The following is a 22,391-nucleotide window of genomic DNA, read 5'->3' on the forward strand; positions in this document are numbered from 1 at the left end:
TTTATCTCTATAATGTAAACATGTTTCTCCTTCTTTATAAAATGGAATTCTTCTCTGCAGAGGGTCTTCCTTGACATTTACATACCCCAGAGTTTTCCCAACAGCACCTACCGATGCATTCACCAAATGGTGTGCGATGGAAGCCGGGAGGACATCGCATAATGCAGTGGAATGAACCCAAGGTATTCTGGCATTGCCATATGCCACAAGCAGTAGCCCCAAATTCTTCACATTCATCCACATCTGTCATCCAGGGGAAAGCATTTTCAAAAGAATGTATTAAAAGGACAACATTTAATAGAAGACTTGGCAGCAGTAAATTGTAGGGAAAGGGGGAAACATGAAAGATGTCTTAAAGACAAGAAGAACCTGAAAAAAATGCACAAGCCCTGATGGCTAACATAGTTAACATTCAAGTATCCTTAAGTAACAATGGGGAACTCTCATGTTTGTGTTCCCAGAGCAACATTGATTGTGTTACTAAAATTGATTAAGATTTTTTAGCATTTGGGGGAGTACAATAAAAAACAAAAAGTGGATACAGTGCCCACAAGACTGGTATACCTGCCCAGTGTGATAATCTTACATCAGTAGCAATGCCCCCTATAGCAGCTAGAGTCCATAGAAAAAGGCTGCCTTATCACCAAAATACAGTGTTGACCCCCCAAAATTGCCTGGTTCTGTAGAATAAGTATTGTAGTTCTAAAATTTGGCTGAACAAACATAATAAATTAATAATGGGAATGAAATAAATAAACTATCACTTCAGGGGAGATAAGCATTCTTAAAAGAACTGCTCTGTAGCACTAGTAATGAAAACAATAACATTTTCTTAGAAGATGGAGGGCAGCTATATAGTATGGAGTTACCCACCTGCACATGTGAATTGAGACCCAATAAACCATTTTGAGCTGTTATTTTTATTAAGAAGAAACCTTGCATTGACATAATGCAAAGAACTTCTCTCATGCCAATAACAGCTTCAGGGGAGCAACATTTCCCAGGATCTCAGCCTGGAAGCAAAGGGTTAAGCTTCCACATCCCTACCAATCTCTCTCAGCCCCATGCCAGCAGCTAACATTTGTTTTTGTTTTTGTTTTAATGTAGATATAAAATACAAAAATGCCTCCAACAATTTGCTTAGCTTGATTTTGATCTATCATCTTCTTCCTTCTTCTTCAGAGGTCAGCTCTTACCTACACAGTCATCTGTTTCCTGCAAATGCTGGAAGCCAGTTTGACATAAGCAGCTGTAGGATCCTTCTGTATTGATGCACTGACCGTGCAAACACCGGGTCTGATCAGCACATTCATCCACATCTGCCAAATACAATACAACATACAAGCACAGGAAAAGAAGCCAGACTTTAATGTGAAATAGTATTGAAATAGAACAGCAGAAAGCTAAACTAGGAAGGGTTGATAGTATGTAATGGAGGAATTCGTCTGAGTTGATCCAAATGAATTAATCTGAGCCTAATTTGGAATGGACTAAATTAGCTAATTTGAATTCAGGTTCTCCGATTTCCCTAAATTTAAATTGCAAACGGAAACAGAATGTGAAGAACCTTATAGCAAGCAATGGAATAAATTCATAGTTGGGAATTAGAAATAGAATTCTTTATTGGCCAAGTGTGATTGGACACACAAGGAATTTACTTTGGTGCAAATGGTTTATTTCTAATTGGGAATTATATATACTATCATTGTTTTCCCTAATACCTTATACTGTCATTGTAGCATCATTCAGCCAATTTTGAACCCAACCTCATTACTGTTATTTTGACAATACAATGACTGGATGAATCTCGAAGATGTTTTAAGTTATTAGGAAAATGATTAATATTAAGTTAGCAAGCGGAAATTACACTTCCCATAATTTAGCATAGAAAGCTTAGCTTGCCTGTGGCAAAATGAAATCTAAACTGAGAACTTTTCAGAATTTATAAGCCCTGTCATCAACATTGTACCTTACTTCAGTAATTTTTGGAAATATGGACATGCAAAAGCAGGGGCAGAGAGTAGGGTCCGCAGTATCCTAGATTTGTAGAAGGTAATTCAGAGCATGTCTGGATACATATACATATGTTCTTTTCAGCACCTCTCTAAATCAAATACATATTTATCCTTAGATGGCAGTGTGAGTCCTAACGGCATGAATTCCAATATGCATTCTGAATCATCTTTTCCCCTTCAAATGCTAGATTGCTGCACGATCTTAAGAGAAAATATAAAGTGGATGATGTTGAATGGGAAAGCATCTTTTAAGATCCGTCTGGGATCTGATCTGAAAAGAAAATAGCGGGGAAAGGAGACCTTTCTTGATCACTATAGCTTCTAAGATCTCACCCTGGCAGCTGACTCCACCAGCCGCATTTGAAAAGCCAAGAGCACAAATGCAGAAATAAGATCCATGACTGTTTAGGCATTTGCCGTTGGGACTGCAGATGCCACTGTCCAGACATTCATTCTGATCTGTAGGAGGTAAGGATAGTAAAGATAGTTATAGGGAATTCACTCTGAAAAGCTGCTACAGGTTATTCTAATTTAACACTATCAACTAACATTCAGAACAAGATTATCTTACGCTAGTCACATCTAAGCTATCGAGATGGGATATATTAAACTATAAGGGAAGCTGACATTAAAATGAAATGAAATGAAAATGAATGAATGAAAACAGCTTTCTGAGAGTCTCCTCCAGAAATCTATTATTGGAGAGAGCTCTAAATATACACACATATCCTGAGGTCTAGCATGTATTCACTTAAAATCAAGAAACAGGGGTCAGCAGTCATATAATTCAATGTCTTTTTCAGCAAAAATCCATACCTGTTTTTCTCCTTGCTTTTTAATTGTGGCAACCTAATTTAAATGGGTAGGTGGAAATCCATATGCTGCTGTTTAACAAGTTGTCAGAACTTTTTACCAATATATTTCAAAACAGCAATACATTAACTAAGAAACCCTGGGGTATCTTTTGCTTATTCCAATTTTAAACATGTTAACTGAGTTCCAAAAATTATGGGAGAGTAAGCTGCAGACCAAGGAAGGTGATGGTCACACAGTATGTCATTCTTTCATTCTATTATATTCAAATATGAAAAAAGTAAGAAACACAAATAAATTAGTCATACATTATTATTTATATTATATTTCTATAAAATACAGGTAGTTATCAATAATAATTGTAACTCAATTGATTTGATATGGTTTATAAAAGCACAGAATTAAGAACATAGAACAAAGACAGCACCCAAATGATAAGATAACAAGAAGAAACCAAATATAGACATGAGGAAAAAGAAACAAGAAGTAGGAAAGGAAAGGAGAAGTTAATATTAAGCTCCAGTTCCTCTATTACTTGCCAAAAGCATGTGAAAACAACTAGAATAATCCAGAGTAACCTTGCTCAACTTGATACTCTCCAGATGTGAAATTCTAGCTCCGAATCCCCATCACGTACGCAATCCCCACCCTGGCAGATAATTCTGCAGAATTCTCCGTTTATTTAGAGAACATCAATTTGGAGAAGGCTGGTTTAAATTATATAGATGAGCACAAGTGATACAAATACAAAGGTATTTAGAAGATGCTACTGTTTATTCTTCAAAAACAAGATAGATTCCCTACTTCCTTTTTGAGCAATCAGATGTAATTTTTTTTCCTAGACACTAATGAGGCTGATTTGAACAAAAACTACATAAAATTCCCCTAATAAGTCTGTCTTTTTTCCCCTTTTTGTTTATGCTAGTTCTAAAAGTGACTAAATTAATGAAGAATGGGCAAATTCATCCAGATGTGTTACACTAAGCTTACCTTCACATGTGGTCCCATTGAAAAGTTCAAATCCTAGCTTACAATGACACATGTAGGATCCTGGTGTGTTTAAGCACTCTCCTCCTAAACAGTAAATGTTTGGGTATTCACATTCATTACTGTCTGTTCAAGGAAAGGAAGGCATGATTAATGGAAAGCAACACCAATTAGGGAAGGAAAATTCCTTATAGACACAAGCTTAGACTTTTTTGTGTTTATTTTAAATGAAAAAAGAAACCTACAGGGTACCATTGCTGGAGCTATTAGTGCAGGAAATGTATGTGTTCTCCTGTCCAGCTGATATTAAAAGTGTACTGCAAATGCTTAAGAATATAATCAAACACATTCTATCCCTAAAGAAGTTCTGTCTATACAATTTTCTTTAGTGTATATATTTTATTTTATTTTTTTAATATTTTATTGATATTTCAAAGTTTAAAAACAAAATAAAACTTATTTTAATGAGCTTTGATCTTCTTAAAACATATTCATCAAGTATCAGAGCATACACACACACAGAGAGAGAGACAGACAGACAGACAGACACATACATCCCTGTGGCTGTTCACTGTGTTATATATTTACTCATGCTAATACCAAGTTCTTCTAGCTCAAACATACAAAGACATCAGCCTGACTTCTCACTATGTGTGCATCCGTCTATTTGTAAAGTAATATAAGGACTCTTCTCTTTAAGGGCCACTCAAATGCTGGAAAGGAGCAAGCCAGGATATGCCATTGAATAAATATCAACAAGTAGTTGCAATTATTCTCAGTCACCTAAGGAATGTTCCAATGATATACAGTATACCAAACCTTCCAACATGCGTTTGGACTTCAATTATTTTATATGTATACTTGAAATAGCTCACCTCTAAATTAAAAATATAGTATACAGTTCTAGGAAACAGGGATTGTCCACCAAAAACATTGTTAATATGCTTCATTTCCCATTTGTCTCTATTGTTAAGGGTATAACTTATATTAATAATCTGACAAATAATGTGTATAACGCGACAAAAATGTATACTAGCTTCATCTAGTATATAACAGGTGCATGTTTTGTGGTCATTCTTTCAGATTTCTTTGATCTGTTTCAATCATTAAGGGTTTCAAGTTTGTCACCAGCCACACCCAGCTTGATAACTGTAAGGAAATACTTAAATCTAAAGTAGTAGCTGGAAAGAAAGATAAACATTAATTTTATTGTCACTCTTAACCATGAACTAGGAATACAGTAGTGTCATTTCAAATGCAGAGCATTTATTAGCTATACACTATTACTGTATATAATGAAATACCTGCCATTTCTTCCTCTTTGTTGAAAATTCCTAGATAATTTGCAAACAGGTTGTTGGGTATATCGATACACCAACTAGGTTTGGGTGAATAAATATATAAACCTAGGTTTAAGTGTTTGTAGCTTTAAGCACCAAACTGCAATGTAATTAGCTAATTAAGGGTGCGGTTGCAAGCTGCAATAAAAGGCAGTGAGAGAAACGTAACAGCCCTGGTCTCTCTGCTCTCTGCCTGCCTGCTGCTTACTCCTGTTTGAGACATCTGCTTGTTACTGTTTGTTGGCTACTGTGCTGGATACTGTTTCTGCTGAACAAAAGGACTATTTCCTTGGTGAGCTGATATCCTGTAGATACTCAGAGTTGTCTTCAAGAGAAAGGTATCGGGAGGAGAAGATTTACAAGCAGATAAGGACATAGTACTGACTAGTTAATGGACTAAGTTACTGGATGGATATATTTGTGAATGACATATGGACTGATTGACAATGCTTAAACTCTGAATGGATTAAACAACTATTTAAAACAACAAACAGTGTTTGTCTCCAGTGTGTGTATACTCTTGGGCCCAGCCTCTCTCATTTGGCTGCCTGGCTTGACTGCTGCTGCACACTCTGCTTGGGGGTTTGTCCTCAAACACTAACATTGGTTATGGGCCCAGTGCGCACAGTCTAACTAACCAGGATATAGCAGAGAGAGTTGGTGTGAGTTGCACATTACTGTAAAAACAAACTGTTTTTTCATTAGTTTTTAAATAGTTATCTCAAGAGCAATGGCACAAGTAAATTTGCCAAATCTGTCCATGATATCCAGACTAGATGGAACAAACTATGTTTCATGGTCAATGAAATGTAGTTTACTTCTACGAAGAGAAGGTTTGTGGGACATAATAACAAACCCACCAGATGTATCTAACTTAGATCCTAATGTTGAAGAGGATGACAAAAAGATACAAGACTATAAACGAAAGAATGAGCAGGCTTTATGCATCATAGGACTGACTCTCTCTGACCAGCAACTCATCCATATCCGTGGAGAGGAAAATGCTGCAAACTGCTGGGAGAACCTCAGGAAGATTTATGTTCGAGACAGTGTAGGAGCTCATATCAATCTTACACGGAAGCTGTTTAGAACACATCTTGAGAAGAATGGAGACATGTTAACTCATTTAAACTGTATGAAAAGCATTTTTCAGGAATTACAAGAAAAAGAGCTTATATTTAATGAGTTGCAACAAGTATACATCATACTGTCTTCATTGGATCTAGCTTTAGAGGTATTGCCAAAAGATAGTTTATCATTAACCGAGATTACCGGCAGGCTATTAGAAGAAGCCAGAAGAAGATGTGAACGTGACCAGCTGAGAGAAGAAGAGAAATTATCTTCAAAGCTTGAAAGAAACCAACTTAGTAAAGTAAAGCACCCGGAAGAAGAGAATTTATCTTCGACGGCATACACAATTAAAAAGTGTTTTAATTGTGGAGGCAGAGGACATTTGGCAAGATTCTGCAGAAAAGAAAAAAGCCAGAATGTAAAAAAGCCAAAGAAATCCTTTGAACTAGCCACGTTTAGCAACTGTGATGTGAAGAATGATTTATGGGTGGTGGACAGTGGTGCATCCCACTGCATCACGAGAGATAAGACAAAATTTATAAAAATGTCTACAAGCTCTCAACATATATCACTCGCTAATGGTTGGAACCTCAAGGCCAAGGGTGAAGGTATTGCATACTGTCCATGCTTAAACCAGGATATAAAAATGTTGTATGTACCACAGTTAAAGATGAACTTGCTTTCTGTGAGGGTATTAGACAAACTAGGTTATGTAATTACATTTAAAGATAATAATTGCATAATTGAAAAAGATAACAAAAGGGTAACTGCAGCTTTAAATGGAACATTGTATGTATTACATGATAGTAAGAAAGGGGAGGCACAGACTGTATTTAACAATATAAAGCCTCATAATGAATGTATCCATTTATTGCATAGGCGTTTGGGGCATGTAAATTTTAAAATGCTAAAACGTACAGTAGAGTTATCTGATGGAATAAGGTTAAAACCTTGTGATAAATATTTGCGTTGTAATGTCTGCTGTGAAGATAAGAGTAAAATATTGCCTGCAAATAGGCTAAATGGTTTCAAAACTAAAGAACCTTTAGAAGTAGTATTTGCAGACATTATAGGTCCAAAGAAACCCAGTATGGGGGGTGCTCGATATATACTGAGCATTATGGACCATTACTCTAGATATGGGTTTTGCTACCTAATGAAAAGCAAAACTGAAACATATCAACATTTCTTCAACTGGTTAAAGTTTGCAGAAAGAAAGACTAAACGGCAACTGATAACCCTGGTGACAGATAATGGTACGGAATTTGTTAACAGCAAATTCCAGAATAGATTAAAGGTAGCTGGAATAGAGCACAAGAAATCTGCACCATATAGACCACAACACAACGCATTTATAGAGAGAAGAGGCCAAACACTACAGGCAATGGTTAGAACAATGTTAACTGATTCTGGATTACCTGATTCTTTGTGGGGGGAGGCCACAATGTGTGCTAATAACACATTGAACAACGTTGTTAACACAACTACTGGTGAAATACCATTCACCATGTGGCATGGCAGGAAGCCTGATCTGAGTTACCTGCACACATTTGGTGCACCAGCATGGGTGCATATCCCTACACAACTCAGGCGTAAAGGGCAACACAGAGCTAAACAATTATTCTTCGTTGGTTACCAAGCAAACCATAGGGCATATAGATTTTGGGAGAAAGGCACATCTAAGGTGTTATGTAGTGCCAATGCCCAATTTCTAGAGCACGTAGGATGGGATAAGTTAGAACAGGATAACAATAATGAAGTAATTATTGAATCCTATAGAATTCCCATTAATTATCCCTGTAACTTTAAGAATAAAGTAAATAGAGAAATACAGGAAGAGATAGAGCCCATAAAGGAAGAAATAGCTGAGCAAGCTGAGGAACATGAACAGGTAGTAATTCAAAAAAGTCCTCGTACAAGCCCTGTAATTCCCAGAAGAACTACATGAATATCTAGACCGCCTGATAGATACCAGGCTAATACAGTGTGCCAGGTTAATAAGGTTCCATATACTGTGGATGAGATAAAAAAGTATCCTACTAAAGAGAAGGAAAGTTGGTATGCAGCAATGAATAAGGAATTGAGATCCTTAAAGGATATGAAAGTATATGAAAATGTGAGATTACCTGGTAATATAAAACCCATTGGCTGCAAATGGATTTTTAAGATAAAAACTGATAAGGATGGAAATATAATCCATAAGGCACGATTAGTAGCCCAAGGTTTTAGACAAAGTGCCAATGACTATGATGAGGTATTTGCACCTAGTCTTAAAGCAGCAACATTAAGGGCAGCCTTAGTGTGGGCAGCAAGCAAGAAATATATAGTTAACCATCTAGATGTGGAAACTGCTTACTTGCACGCTCCACTAAGACATACTGTATATATGAAAAAGCCTATTGGATTTAAAGGTGAAAATAATAATGATTGTTGGTTGTTAAAGAAGAGCCTCTATGGTCTTAAACAATCTGGCTATGAATGGAACCAGTATATTGTAAAGGAACTAAACAATATAGGGTTTAAAGCTGGTTTAGCCGATCCATGTCTATTTAAAAGGGAGACAAATGGGAAAATATCATTATTATTATTGTTCACTGATGATATTGCCTTGATTACTGAGACTAATGATGAAGCAAATAAAATAATAGCATCATTAGCTAAGAAAATAAAAATCAAGCAATTAGGGGAGATAAAGAAATATCTAGGTTTGAATATACTGAAAACACAGAAAGGTTTTAAGATATCTCAGGAAGATAAAATATCTAAATTGCTAATAGAGTATAAGATGGAACTTTGTAAGCCTGCAAAGACTCCAATGAGTCAGGATATTTGCAAAATGGATGCTCAAAGTCCCAAGTTTGATAAGGTATTATATCAATCTTTGATTGGTAGCTTATCATACATTAGCAATTGGTCAAGGCCAGATATAGCTTATAGTATTAATCAACTGGCACGACACAATAATGATCCACTTCAGTGTCATTGGAATGCATTGAAGAGAATTTTAAGATATCTTAAAGGAACATTACACCATGCACTGTATCTAGAACCAAAAGGTGATCTAATACTGAGTGCTTATGCAGATGCTAGTTTTGCATCAGAAAGAGACACAAGAAAGTCGACTTCAGGAACAGCCATAATGCTGGGTAAGACATTAATAGGTTGGAAGTCAATAAGACAACAGCATATAAGTTTGTCTACTATGGAGGCAGAATTCTCCTGTTTATCGCTATTATGTACTGAGTTAATTATGTATAAACAAATGATGAATGATATGGGTATAACTGTAAATTATCCTATAATTGTACATGAAGATAATCAGGCAGCAATTCAAATGGCCACAAATATTGCAGTAAAAACTAGGAGCAAGCATACAGATTTAAGGTACCTAAACGTTAGACAATCTGTAAAGAGTAAAATGATACAGCTGGAGTACTGCATGTCGGAGGACAATATAGCTGATAATTTTACTAAAGCCCAAGGTGCCATTAAGCACCAAGAGAGTTGTGTAAAGTATGGGTTTAGATTGTAAGGGTATTATATATTTATCTCACCCAAAAGGGGAGAATGTTGGGTATATCGATACACCAACTAGGTTTGGGTGAATAAATATATAAACCTAGGTTTAAGTGTTTGTAGCTTTAAGCACCAAACTGCAATGTAATTAGCTAATTAAGGGTGCGGTTGCAAGCTGCAATAAAAGGCAGTGAGAGAAACGTAACAGCCCTGGTCTCTCTGCTCTCTGCCTGCCTGCTGCTTACTCCTGTTTGAGACATCTGCTTGTTACTGTTTGTTGGCTACTGTGCTGGATACCGTTTCTGCTGAACAAAAGGACTATTTCCTTGGTGAGCTGATATCCTGTAGATACTCAGCATTGTCTTCAAGAGAAAGGTATCGGGAGGAGAAGATTTACAAGCAGATAAGGACATAGTACTGACTAGTTAATGGACTAAGTTACTGGATGGATATATTTGTGAATGACATATGGACTGATTGACAATGCTTAAACTCTGAATGGATTAAACAACTATTTAAAACAACAAACAGTGTTTGACTCCAGTGTGTGTATACTCTTGGGCCCAGCCTCTCTCATTTGGCTGCCTGGCTTGACTGCTGCTGCACACTCTGCTTGGGGGTTTGTCCTCAAACACTAACACAGGTTTGCCTCTCTTTTACCTTAAAATGTCTGGGTATATTTTTAAGTGTACACCTATAAATATAATGTGGAAAGTGGTCTCTAATAAAATTATTACTTATATAGAATTCTCTTTATGAATCTACCCACTGCCATAGCCGAACCTCTAAGCGTAATCTTTGAAAAATCTTTTAGGACCAGCTCCTTGCCAAAACTATGGTCACCAGCCACAGTCATCCCTATCTTCAAAAAGGGAGACCCCAGCCTAGTTGAAAATTACAGACCAATCTCTTTATGCTGCATCACCTGTAAAGTCATGGAATCAATTATTAACCAATCCATCATCCTCCACTTAGAAACAAACAACCTATTCTATGATAAACAATTTGGTTTTAGGAAAAAACTATCATGTAATCTGCAACTCTTACACTGCAAAAACATATGGACTACACAACTCGATCAGGGCAAAGCAATAGATGCAATCTACATAGACTTCTGTAAAGCCTTTGATTCAGTGGTACATGACAAAGTACTCCTAAAACTAAAATCTTACGGTATCTCTGGACACCTGCATTACTGGATAGAAGCCTTCCTGTCAAACATACAACAAATGGTCAAAATTGGGAGCGTCCTATCAAATTCTGTACCTGTCAACAGTGGTGTCTCCCAAGGCAGTGTTCTAGGACCAACTCTTTTCATACTCTACATAAATGACCTCTCTGATCATATCAAGAGCAACTGCATTTTCTTCGCTGATGATGTAAAGCTATTCAACACCACAGGCAATACTGCTACCCTTCAAAGAGACCTTGACTATGTATCAGAATGGTCAAACAAATGGCAACTTCAAATCTCAACAAACAAATGCTCTGTCCTACATATTGGCAAAAAAAAATCAGAAAATAAAATACAGGCTGAATAGTCAAGACCTTGTTGATGATCCAAACTCTGTCAAGGATCTTGGAGTACTCATCTCAAATGACCTAAGTGCTCGAGCCCACTGTAACTACATAGCCAAAAAGGCATTAAGAGTTGTTAACCTAATTTTACGTTGTTTTTTCTCTGGTAATATTACACTAATAACTAGAGCATACAAAACATTTGCTAGACCAATACTCGAATACAGCTCATCAGTCTGGAACCCACATTACGTATCTGATATTAGCACAGTTGAGAAAGTCCAGAAATATTTCACAAGAAGAGTTCTCCACTCCTCTACTCATTGCAGAATACCATATGCCACCAGACTCGAAATTCTAGACCTAGAAAACCTAGAACTACACCACCTTCTGTCCGATCTAAGTATAGTATATAAAATCATACATTGCAATGTCCTACCTGACAAAGAATACTTCAGCTTCAACCATAACAACACTAGAGCAAACAATAGACACAAACTCAAGGTTAATCACACCAAACTTGATTGCAGGAAATACGACTTCAGCAACAGAGTGGTCAATGTCTGAAATACTCTACCTGATTCTGTGGTTTCTTCCCCAAACCCCCAAAACTTTAACCTTAGACTGTCTACTATTGACCTCACCCCTTTCCTAAGAGGTCTGTAGGGGGCGTGCATAAGCGCACCAATGTGCCTACCATCCCTGTCCTATTGTTTCTTTTATATTTTTTTATTTTTCTTATATGTATCCATGTATTCATAACTATGATTTTACTTATACCTATTATCTTGTAAGCAATTGACAAATAAAAATAAATAAATAAATAAATCTGGCTTCCCCCATTGACTTGGCTTGTCAGAAGCAGCTGGGAAGCTTACAAATAGTGATAACATGATCCCAGGACAGTGCAACTATCATACCTACCTGCATCCCAGTTGTCAAGCATCTGGCATTGATCACATGACCACAAGGATGCTGCAACCATTTTAAATATGAAAAAAAACCCCATAAGTTGCTTTTTTCAGTGCCATTATAATTTTCAACAGTCACTAAATGAACAGTTGTAAGTTGAGGATTACCTATGTGGTGTTTTTTTTAACTGCATGGTTTTCAGATTTAGAGTGGATGTTTCTACATGTGTAAAACATGTCTGATGTACTGTATCAGAGAACAATTCTAACATAGGAAGGTTATAAAAGAAACAAAAGGTATAATTGAAAAAATATGTAGGCAATATATAATTGTATATATAATTACTTTTTATAGTCCATATTTTCCCAATTTAACTCTTTATAGAAAAATATCAGTTGCATATGTGACCCTTTTGTCTGGGAAACTGTTGGAATTGAGGTCAACTTCAATTTTAGTCTCCACATTTTTCTATTCCTGTTTTCCAAAGCTAGCTCTTCAAAGCAATCAGCAAAAATAAAAAGCAATTAATGATTGTTCATTTTCTTATTTTTAACAAATTGATTTTAATTTATCTAAATTTAGTTTTTAAACTGGTTTTCAGTTTATTTTTATTTCACATTTTATTTGTTACACTTTTTATAGTGGCATATTTATTTTATTGGCGTCATAACCTAATTATTCTGTCATGGAAAATTTGTGGGAGGATTTGATAATGAAAATTCAGTCTGGCACTTCTTGATCTCTCTGTTGTCATGGTCCATTAAATGTCTAGAATATGTGGGGACCATCCAATTAAGTAAACATCCCTCTCATCCCTTTCAACTCACAACATAGGAGTTTACATTTTTTACTGAATAAAATGATATTTGTGAGCTTTCAACTTTTCCATTTTTAAAGTCCTTTTTAAATTAAACTATAAATAAAAATGGATGGAAAATTAACCATTTTAGATCATTAGTGGATGACCACTAGGTGACAGCAATAAGATGCAATAAACTATATAGCACTTTGCTTGTCACTAACTGATTTCCAGAGTTTTTCACTACTAATCCAGTAAATCTTAATGTCTGGCCTTCTAATTTACAACTTTAAAAACAAAAGCAGATTATCTTATTTAATCACACTGAATCATGCCCTTCTTTCTTTCATTCTCCTGACCCATTTTCTTTTTTTCTTCAGACTGACCTAATTTAATGTAATGAATGTTATCTGCAAAACTGCAACCAACTCATTAATTAATACATTAATCACTGCCAAATATTTCCAATCCCAATATCTTCAAGTATTTCATAATAGCCTGCCAAGGTTGTGAACTGTAACCTGGGAAAAACAGGATCAATATTCTACAAAATGCTTTCCTCCTAGGTGATGAATCTGGGAAAGGAAAAATCAATCCAGATCATAATCACTACCTCTTCTGCTTTTAAATGCACACAGGCCTAAAGTAAACCAAGTGTTTCAGTCATTCAGCCATGAAGAATGAAATCAATATTATTACCTTCACAAGACTGTCTGTTAGATGAGAGAACATAGCCTATTTCACAAGTTTGGCAAGTGAAGGAGCCTGGTGTATTAATGCAAATTCCCTGTGGGCAGGCCATGTGTGAATTGCACTCATCAATATCTAGAAAAAAGAACCGAGTTTCACTGACATAGAATACGGAACAAGAAAAAGCTCAGAAAATCTATCCAATAGATGATTCAAAATATTATCAGGCAAATGTCTTTAGCATTTCCTCAACAATGTATAAAAATGATGTGCTACATCCAATTATTTCTTCATATCAAGTAATATTCACTATATACTGTTTATATACACAGCTTCCAGTTAGTTTTCAATTAATTTCAATCAATAAGTTATTCAGATAACTTGATTTCTATGACCACAACAAAAATTTATTTATAAAACTATACAATCTTCTGGATTATGCTAATGTACCTTTTTTAGTTAATCAGAATGTTATCCTTATCATCATATCAAGCCACATATATACCTTCACATGTTCTTCCGTCTATTGATGCAATATAGCCATTATCACAAGCCACACAAGAAAAGGAGCCCTCAGTGTTGATGCAGCGTCCTCTGGGACAGATGTTATAGGTTGTACATTCATCAATATCTATGACAAATAAAAGAAACAGGGAACTGAATTTTGAGTTGATGTCACTGAACTTGGCAGAGCAACAACAGAACATTAAAGAGCCCTATATAACTTTCAACAAATGATGCTATATGCAGAAGGACAATGTGTGCAAGTTATCAAGAAATGGCTATATTCCAAATAAGATTATTATTAGAAACTTCATGAAGTTATCCAAAAGCATTTGGAAATTGTATTAAGGGGTCTTACATATGGCTCAATGAAGATTAAGAGATTAAAGCTTCAATGTAGAAAATAAAAAAAAGTTGAAAAATGTTAATTTCTTTCTAACTTCTGATTGGCTGGTTATAAGGTCATTGGATGATTATGAACTTTTTAATAATATGGCAATATAAAATTATTGTCATAAAAGGGGGAAGGTCTTGTACAAGGATCATAATGATGGATCCCCAAAATACAACTTCAAAAAAGCCAACTATGATCTCATAGATGCTGATCTATCATCTCTTGATTGGCATATTCTGTTCTCTAGCTGTAATTACAGAAGACCATTATAATGCATTCTTGTTTGAACCCGAAAGAGTCATTAAACTATATATACCATTAGTAACCCCAAAAAACAAAACAAAAAAAAAACAAATTACCCATAACAATAACGAAACTTCAATTAAAAAAAGATGGCTATGGTGCAAAAACAAAACTAGCTACGTAGCAAACTTTAAAAACCAATACAACACCCTATGCAGTAAAAGATAAAGGCAGAGTGCACAAATTACCACTGCAAGCAAGAGGAAAACCTCCTATGTACAAAATCCATCCGCACCTTCTACAATTTTGTTAACATCAAACTTAAGAATCAAGAACCATTCCACCCCTAAAAGGACTAAATGGGAAAGACTGCAACCATGAAGCTGTTAAGGCCAATCTCTTCAACACATTCTTCAGTTTAGTCTTTGTAAATAGCAATGGTTCATGCCCCACATTTCCTAGTCATACCACAACTAACCGTAATGATCTATCACATATTGACTTTACAGAAGATAACATAGGAAAGGCACTACGTAGCCTAACCCTTCCTGTATTCTTACTCATGTTTATACTTATATCTATTATCTTGTAAGCGATTGACAAATCAAATAAATCAATAAAATAAATAAATAAGAGGAGCTATATATTGTTACAAAGTACCCATGAAGGAGAGAGGACTATAGTTTATATTTTCACTCAAAGTAACCAGCAAAACTTCATATTCTGGTTCTTATCCAGTGCCATATCCTAATTTGGCAAAACTTATTTATACAGATCCAAATTAAGGTTTTGCTACTTCTGTTTTCTGCCTGTGACAGTCTAATGAGACAGACATCTGCCACTGACAGCACTGAGGCAGGACTGAGCAAAGACTGGTCACTGCTAGGCTCTTTCTTGTGACCTTCCTTCTGTCATTACCTAAGCTAAATAAAATAAAACAATAACAAAAACAGGTTTTGCATAAACAGAACACACCAGCTCCCAGATTTCTAAGGGAAGGAGCACAACTTGATCAACTAATCCACTTACCTTGTGGTAAAACAGCAAGGGCCAGGGAATTTAATTACTCTGTTAACTGCTACCGTAGCTAAGTAGCCTCACACTTCAGGCAGAACTACTGAAGGCAATTCTAAAGCAATTCTAAAAGACAATCTGCACAAGGTTTCTCTGTCCAGCTCTGTCCAGCTCTTTAAGGAAACTTCAGAATGGAGGACTGGCCTGAGTAGGGGTTAGAGGGATAGACAGCTGCCTTGTTTCTCACAGAGTCACTTCTGTGAGATATTAACTTGATTGCTTAATAAATAAATAGCAGCCATAAATGCCAAATAGCAACATAAAATTATGATCATAAAGGGAAAAGGTCTTGCAAGAACAAAGGATAACTTGATTTTGATTCTGTTGTCATGCTTAACAAATTTTAAAACCCTGAGGATAAGGGGGTCATCCAATGAAGGGGAGAAACACTACCTTGCTCTCATCTTATGCCCAAATATTGCTCATCTCCAGTTTCAACTTGAAGAAGTTTTGACTGCAACAATTTAATTTCAACAAAATAAGCAAAAAAGCTTAATGACTTAATGGAATGGGAAGTCAGTCTGAAGCATTTAAGCCTGGAAGCAGTTAAACAGGTATGTGCAAAATATAAAACCAGAATTTGTTGATTTCTGACAGACTTGCTGTTAGGAATTGATAGTCACCTAACAGTTGGGTTAGAAATATATAAACCAGGGTAGACATTTAATACTGTCTCTTTAAGCGAATGCTAAAATTGTAATTGGGTGTGGTTCCTCAAATGGCCATAAGATGGAGCCAAAACCTGGGTTGTTAGTTCTGTTGTTGTTAGTTGCTAGTTGCTAGTTGTTCTTTGTTCGATGTTTTTGGTTCCTGCATTTTTCCCTATTGACTGTTGCTGATCATCGTTCTTCTTGGATTTGATGTGAGTCTATTTACTGAACTGTTTATGATACTGGACTTTGTTATTTGGATTATCCCTGGACTGAAAACTGACTGCTTTAACCATGTATGACTTGAACTTTGCTTAACCGTTTACTGGAAGTAAAACCTACATTTTACTATTCAGTGTATCTGTATGCTGGTCGTGTGTTATTCAACATCACTCTCACTACGTTTCCCTGTGCGCACTCATTCTTCTAATGGGGAATACCTCAACAATGGTTATGGGCCCAGGCCCTACCAGACTCAGATAACTGAGAGTTAGTGTGAATACACAATACTGTATACAGACAGCTGTTTACTGTTTAATTGTGGGTTACTGTCCTGGTAAAGATGGCACAAGACCCTTCAACAAGTCTGTCATTGATAACCTGGTTGGATGGAACAAACTATGTTTCCTAGTCTATGAAGTGCAGTCTACTTCTGCGTAGAGAAGGGTTATGGAATGCAGTTCAAGATCCACCGGATGTAAATGCTTGGGATCCAGATGATGAGGACGATGCCAAGAAGCTTGCTGACTTTAAATGGAATGGAACAACGAATGAGTTCTTTGTATAATTGGACTAACACTGAGTGACTAGCAGCTAGTCCATATTCATGGAGAAGAGTCTGCTGCTAGGTGTTGGGAGAATTTGAAGAGGATTTATGTTCGTGACAGTGTAGGTGCACACATACATCTTACACGTAAACTGTTTAGAGCACGTCTTCTGAAAGGTGGTGATATGTTAGCTCATTTGAACTTTATGAAAAGGAACTGATGTTTTCAGAGCTACATCAAGTTTACATCATTCTTTCCTCATTGGATGAAAGTTATGATAATTACATCTCTTCACTGGAAGTCCTGACCAGAGATAAGCTGACATTGACTGACATAACCGGAAGATTGTTAGAAGAGGCAAGAAGACAGCTGGATAGGGACCAACTGAGAAAGAAACAACCACAGAAGAGGATTTGTGTTCATCTGCCTATACTGTTAGGAAATGTTTTTCTTGTGGGGCTAGGGGACATATAGCTAGATTCTGTAAGAAGGGAAAACAACAGAATACTGGTAATCACCAGAAGGCTAAGAAGAATGTTAGTTTAGCTATGTCTAGCAATTCAACTGTAAACTATGATTTGTGGGTAATTGATAGTGGAGCATCGCAGTGCATTACTAAAAATAGAGAGAGGTTTGTAACGATGTCCACAAGTAAGCAACATGTATCATTGGCAAATGGATGGAAGATGAAAGCGTCTGGTGGAGGTACTGCATATTGTTCATGTGTAAATGAGTATTTAACTATGTTATATGTACCTAAACTGAAATTTAATTTGTTATCAGTAAGGGCTTTAGTTAATAATGGTTATGTAGTAACCTTTAGAGGAGATAACTGTATAATAGAGAAAGAGGGTAAAACTGTTACTGCGACTTTAGAGAATGATTCATACGTTATACATGAAGACCAGTTGCAGATGGCTAACACAGTTTATAACAATGTTAAGCCACATGATGAATGTATACATTTACTGCATAGATGTCTAGGGCACATTAATTTCAAAATGTTGAAACAAACTGTTGAATTGTCAGAGGGAGTAAAATTAAAACCCTGTAGTAAGTACTTAAACTGTAATGCCTGTAACCAAGAGAAAAGTAAGGTTACTCCAGCAAACAGACTGAATGGGTTTAAGACCAAAGAACCTTTAGAGGTTGTGTTTGCTGATATAATTGGTCCTAAAAAAACCAGTTTGGGAGGTGCCCACTATGTTTTGAGTATAATGGACCATTACTCATGGTATGGTTTCTGCTATCTAATGAAAAACAAAACAGAAACATTCCAACATTTCTTTAATTGGCTAAGGTTTGCAGAGAGAAAAATGAAACATAGGGTAATTACTTTAGTTACTGATAACAGGACTGAGTTTATTAACAATAGATTCCAAACTATGTTAAAATTGGCTGGTGTCGAGCATAAACATTCTGCACCTTACAGGCCACAACATAACTAGTTTCTAGAATGAAGAGGGAAAATGTTACAAGCCATGGCTCGCACTATGTTATCTGATTCAGGTTTGAGTCTATTTACTGAACTGTTTATGATACTGGACTTTGTTATTTGGATTATCCCTGGACTGAAAACTGACTGCTTTAACCGTGTATGACTTGGACTGTTTGTTGGACTTTGCTTAACCATTTACTGGAAGTAAAACCTACATTTTACTATTCAGTGTATCTGTGTGCTGGTCGTGTGTTATTCAACATCACTCTCACTACGTTTCCCTGTGAACACTCATTCTCCTAACAGGGAATACCTCAACACTTGCTCAACACTGTTGACTTAATGGTGGATTCAGATATCAACTATTTGGGATAGACTCGGAGACAGCATACTCTGACTATGCAGAGTGATATCTTCCTAACAGTTTAACTTCCAAACATGGCCAAAAGTAGCTCCTTCTCAGTATTTGCAATTAAATTTCATTTAGACTTCCTAATCTGTCCACTGTTTGGGGGTAATTGGCTTTGAGGTCTGTAGAGGTATCTGCTGTGACACAGAGATAATGCAATTATGATCTTAGCACAGATCTCTATAGCACTGTGAACAATGCAAGTTTAGATTTGCAAGGAAATTAGGAGAAAAATGCTTGACACAGTCAGAGGAAATGAGTGCCACATGCAGGAAAGAAGAATAAACTCAACTTTTTAGAATTGTTTTGTTAGTGGAAATGATATAGCATAGCACTGAAAACTGAAATATAAACTTCTTCATATTAATTTTTAATTTGTATCTTACTTTTGACCTAAACTTTTTAGTGGAGAGAGGATTATATTTCAGTGAAAAGGCATATCTTTTACTTGCAGGAGATCTCACAGCAAACTTCCACATTTTTAATTTGAAAAAAAAATGATGGGAAAAATCTCTGTCCAGTTTCTTGCCTGTTTGAATCAATAAGCACTGCTGAATTAGACGTTTTCTACAAGGCTTATTCCATTATAAGCCACTCAATATCACCATTCTTTAGAGCAGGTGAAATATTGAGAAAGAAGTGCAGGTAGTACTTTGAATAGCCTACTTTTTTCTATTCTGAAGAAAACCAATTATGATGGAAACATCTTCAGACATAAATGATTTAAACCAATATATGTAGGTTACAAAAGGGAAGTCAGAATATAAAAACAGCACTATTTTGCATTTTCCTTCTTTCCAGAAGAGGGCAATCTCTGTTCAGAAGATTCCTTATCAGCATTATTTCACACATCCTATTTATTTGTAGCCAGATAAAAGTTAAATCTGAATTAACAGAATAAAAGTGAAAATATACACCTTTCTAAATGGGCATGTTCTCTGTTAAAGATACAAGTTGCATTAAAAAGCTAAGTGAATCTGTAAGGAATGAATTTATACATGTCAAGTATTTTGAACTACTTGCCAAGAAAGATCAAAATTAGCTATGAAAGGAGAACATTTCAGAAAGCAGAGGTCTTTTGCAAACTCACCTTCACACTGTCCTTTGTGATTCAGGAAGTAACCTAATTTGCACTCACAGTGATACGAGCCAGGTATGTTGATGCACTGCCCTCCATGGCACACATCTGGCTGGTCACACTCATTTAGATCTGTTAAAAAAGCAACGTGCTCTTCAGCAAAAATGATCAATCCAAATTGCTAAGATGCACCATAGTCAAGTACTTAGCTCCTTATATTACCCTCTTAATACAGTATGTTTAAATTGGAATTACCATGGCAAATTCATATACCTTAAACACATTGAAGAAAAATCTAGTTCTCTGGTGAAGTTTATAATACTGGGGGGAAACAAAAGGAAAGAGGAGGACAACCAACAGAAGGTAAATGGACTCAATTACAATGGCAATGGGACCAAAATTGGGTGAACAGAAAGACCAGGTTGGGCACAAACTGTCCTGAAGAAAGTCTATGGCCTCTAAAAGTTGGCACTGACTCGATGGCATATAATCAATCAATAATTAACATTTAATCTAATTTGCATATTTCAAAATGTAAATGCTTCTGCAAAAATATGAAGAGACAAAAGGTTTTAGACACACATACTATTTACTTCCATATTTAACGAAAGGTTTGTTATCTTTTTTGTTATATATTAAATCTGCTATCTGCTTTAACTAACAAAAGTATAGGGCAGGAAATTGAACATGATCTAAATTAATACAATAATAACGGTATGTAATAGCTAAACAAAATAAAATATGGCATTGCCAAAATGTGGACCAATACATGCATAATTTGATTTGTGATCTGCATTACTAGAGAAGGATCTAGTTCTCAGGATTTTAAAGTATTAAAACTGAAAACAAATTTGCCCCTGTTTTCTTATTCAAAATTTCTATAGCATTCAAGCTTTTAAATGTAACTTTCTCTTACATACATAGATTTTATTATACATGTTCCATAAAAATCATTACATAATGAAAATCTTCCTATTCTGTTAGTTAGCTTTTTTTAAAAAAGACAAGTGTTTCTGATGTAACATCTTTTTTAAAAAAATAAACATGCCCAGTTTATATTCAATTTTTGGAAACATTATATCTTTTCAGACATAAAAGGTAGATCCTAAAAGACTACCTGGTGCTTTCCTCAGTGATGCAGAATAAGATGTTTGGTGTAACTTGCAGATATTTTCCCACATAAATAAGTTGTTAATTTCATTTACATTCTTTGATTTCATAGAAAGATTACTCACCCTGACATGTTTGCATGTTTTGTGAAGTGAGAATGCTATACCCAGTGAAACAGATACAAGAATAAGAGCCTTCAGTGTTGACACAGTGACCCTTCCCATCACATGGATTTCTCTCACATTCATCAATATCTATAAAAAGAGGAGATAGTTAACAACATTTTGAAATTGACCTCCCTATCTGTAGTCACCCAGCCAGCTTAGCCATGGAAATCCCACATAAGTGAAAAGTGTAGTTTGTAGAAGACTGAACTAGAAATCACTGATTAAAACCGTATGTATAGCTTTTCGAATTACATTCTTTATTTCCCAATCTCTAACAACTTCTATATTTTAAACAGCTTTTTAATGTACTCATACTGCCACAAGACTATTTCCACTAGCAAAACTAATCAAATAACTAAAATACCAATGCAATAAGTGTGACTAGGATGTTGTTGATAACCAGTATAACACAAGCAGGTATATCCTTCAGGAAAGTTCACACAAGTGCCTGGCCCACACATATCAGGTGAAGAGGAACATAGATTTATCTCTAAAAAAGAAAAACAAAAAATGATGTCAGGGAACAAATAAAATGTGCATATGTTATTGTCCCAAATCCAAGACAAATGTTGATATTTTATCTTAATTAATGTAATTCATTCGTGCTAGAAACAGCAAAGGCTAAACCTTAAAAGGGAATCAGTACCACTAGTCTAAACATAGAAATGTTATGCCCTGAGGTTGCCTGGTTTCTATCATTTATAAACCAAGATTTATAAAGATATATTCCTGTTTCAATAACTTCATTCTGGATTATACCAAACTCACTGGAGAAAATTTGGAATCAGCCCAACAACATGCAAGAGCTCAAAAAACACCCACATCTCTCAATAGATTTCAAAAATCCCACCAACCAGCCAGCTCACAAACAAACCAATACAGACAAAAGAGTATTG

At 35.7% G+C, this 22,391-nt stretch overlaps 1 protein-coding gene across 2 annotated transcripts in view; it reads right to left on the reverse strand.

The window, feature by feature from the left end:
* Window positions 1-22,391, reverse strand: part of LTBP2 (latent transforming growth factor beta binding protein 2) — a 108,612-nt gene that overhangs the window by 17,401 nt on the left and 68,820 nt on the right. For both annotated transcript variants that reach the window (XM_026711717.2, XM_087921949.1), the window contains exons 15-23: window positions 21,860-21,985; window positions 21,454-21,582; window positions 20,231-20,350; window positions 14,167-14,292; window positions 13,671-13,796; window positions 3,819-3,941; window positions 2,349-2,474; window positions 1,197-1,319; window positions 112-243 (exon numbers count right to left, since the gene is read on the reverse strand). In XM_026711717.2, the coding sequence (XP_026567502.2) occupies window positions 112-243; window positions 1,197-1,319; window positions 2,349-2,474; window positions 3,819-3,941; window positions 13,671-13,796; window positions 14,167-14,292; window positions 20,231-20,350; window positions 21,454-21,582; window positions 21,860-21,985 (1,131 nt within the window). The remainder of the gene's footprint in view (window positions 1-111; window positions 244-1,196; window positions 1,320-2,348; window positions 2,475-3,818; window positions 3,942-13,670; window positions 13,797-14,166; window positions 14,293-20,230; window positions 20,351-21,453; window positions 21,583-21,859; window positions 21,986-22,391) is intronic.

Source organism: Pseudonaja textilis, chromosome 1 (genome assembly GCF_049901715.1).
Source record: "Pseudonaja textilis isolate UNSWEBS1 chromosome 1, rPseTex1.2, whole genome shotgun sequence".
In the NCBI taxonomy this organism is placed as follows: domain Eukaryota; kingdom Metazoa; phylum Chordata; class Lepidosauria; order Squamata; family Elapidae; genus Pseudonaja; species Pseudonaja textilis.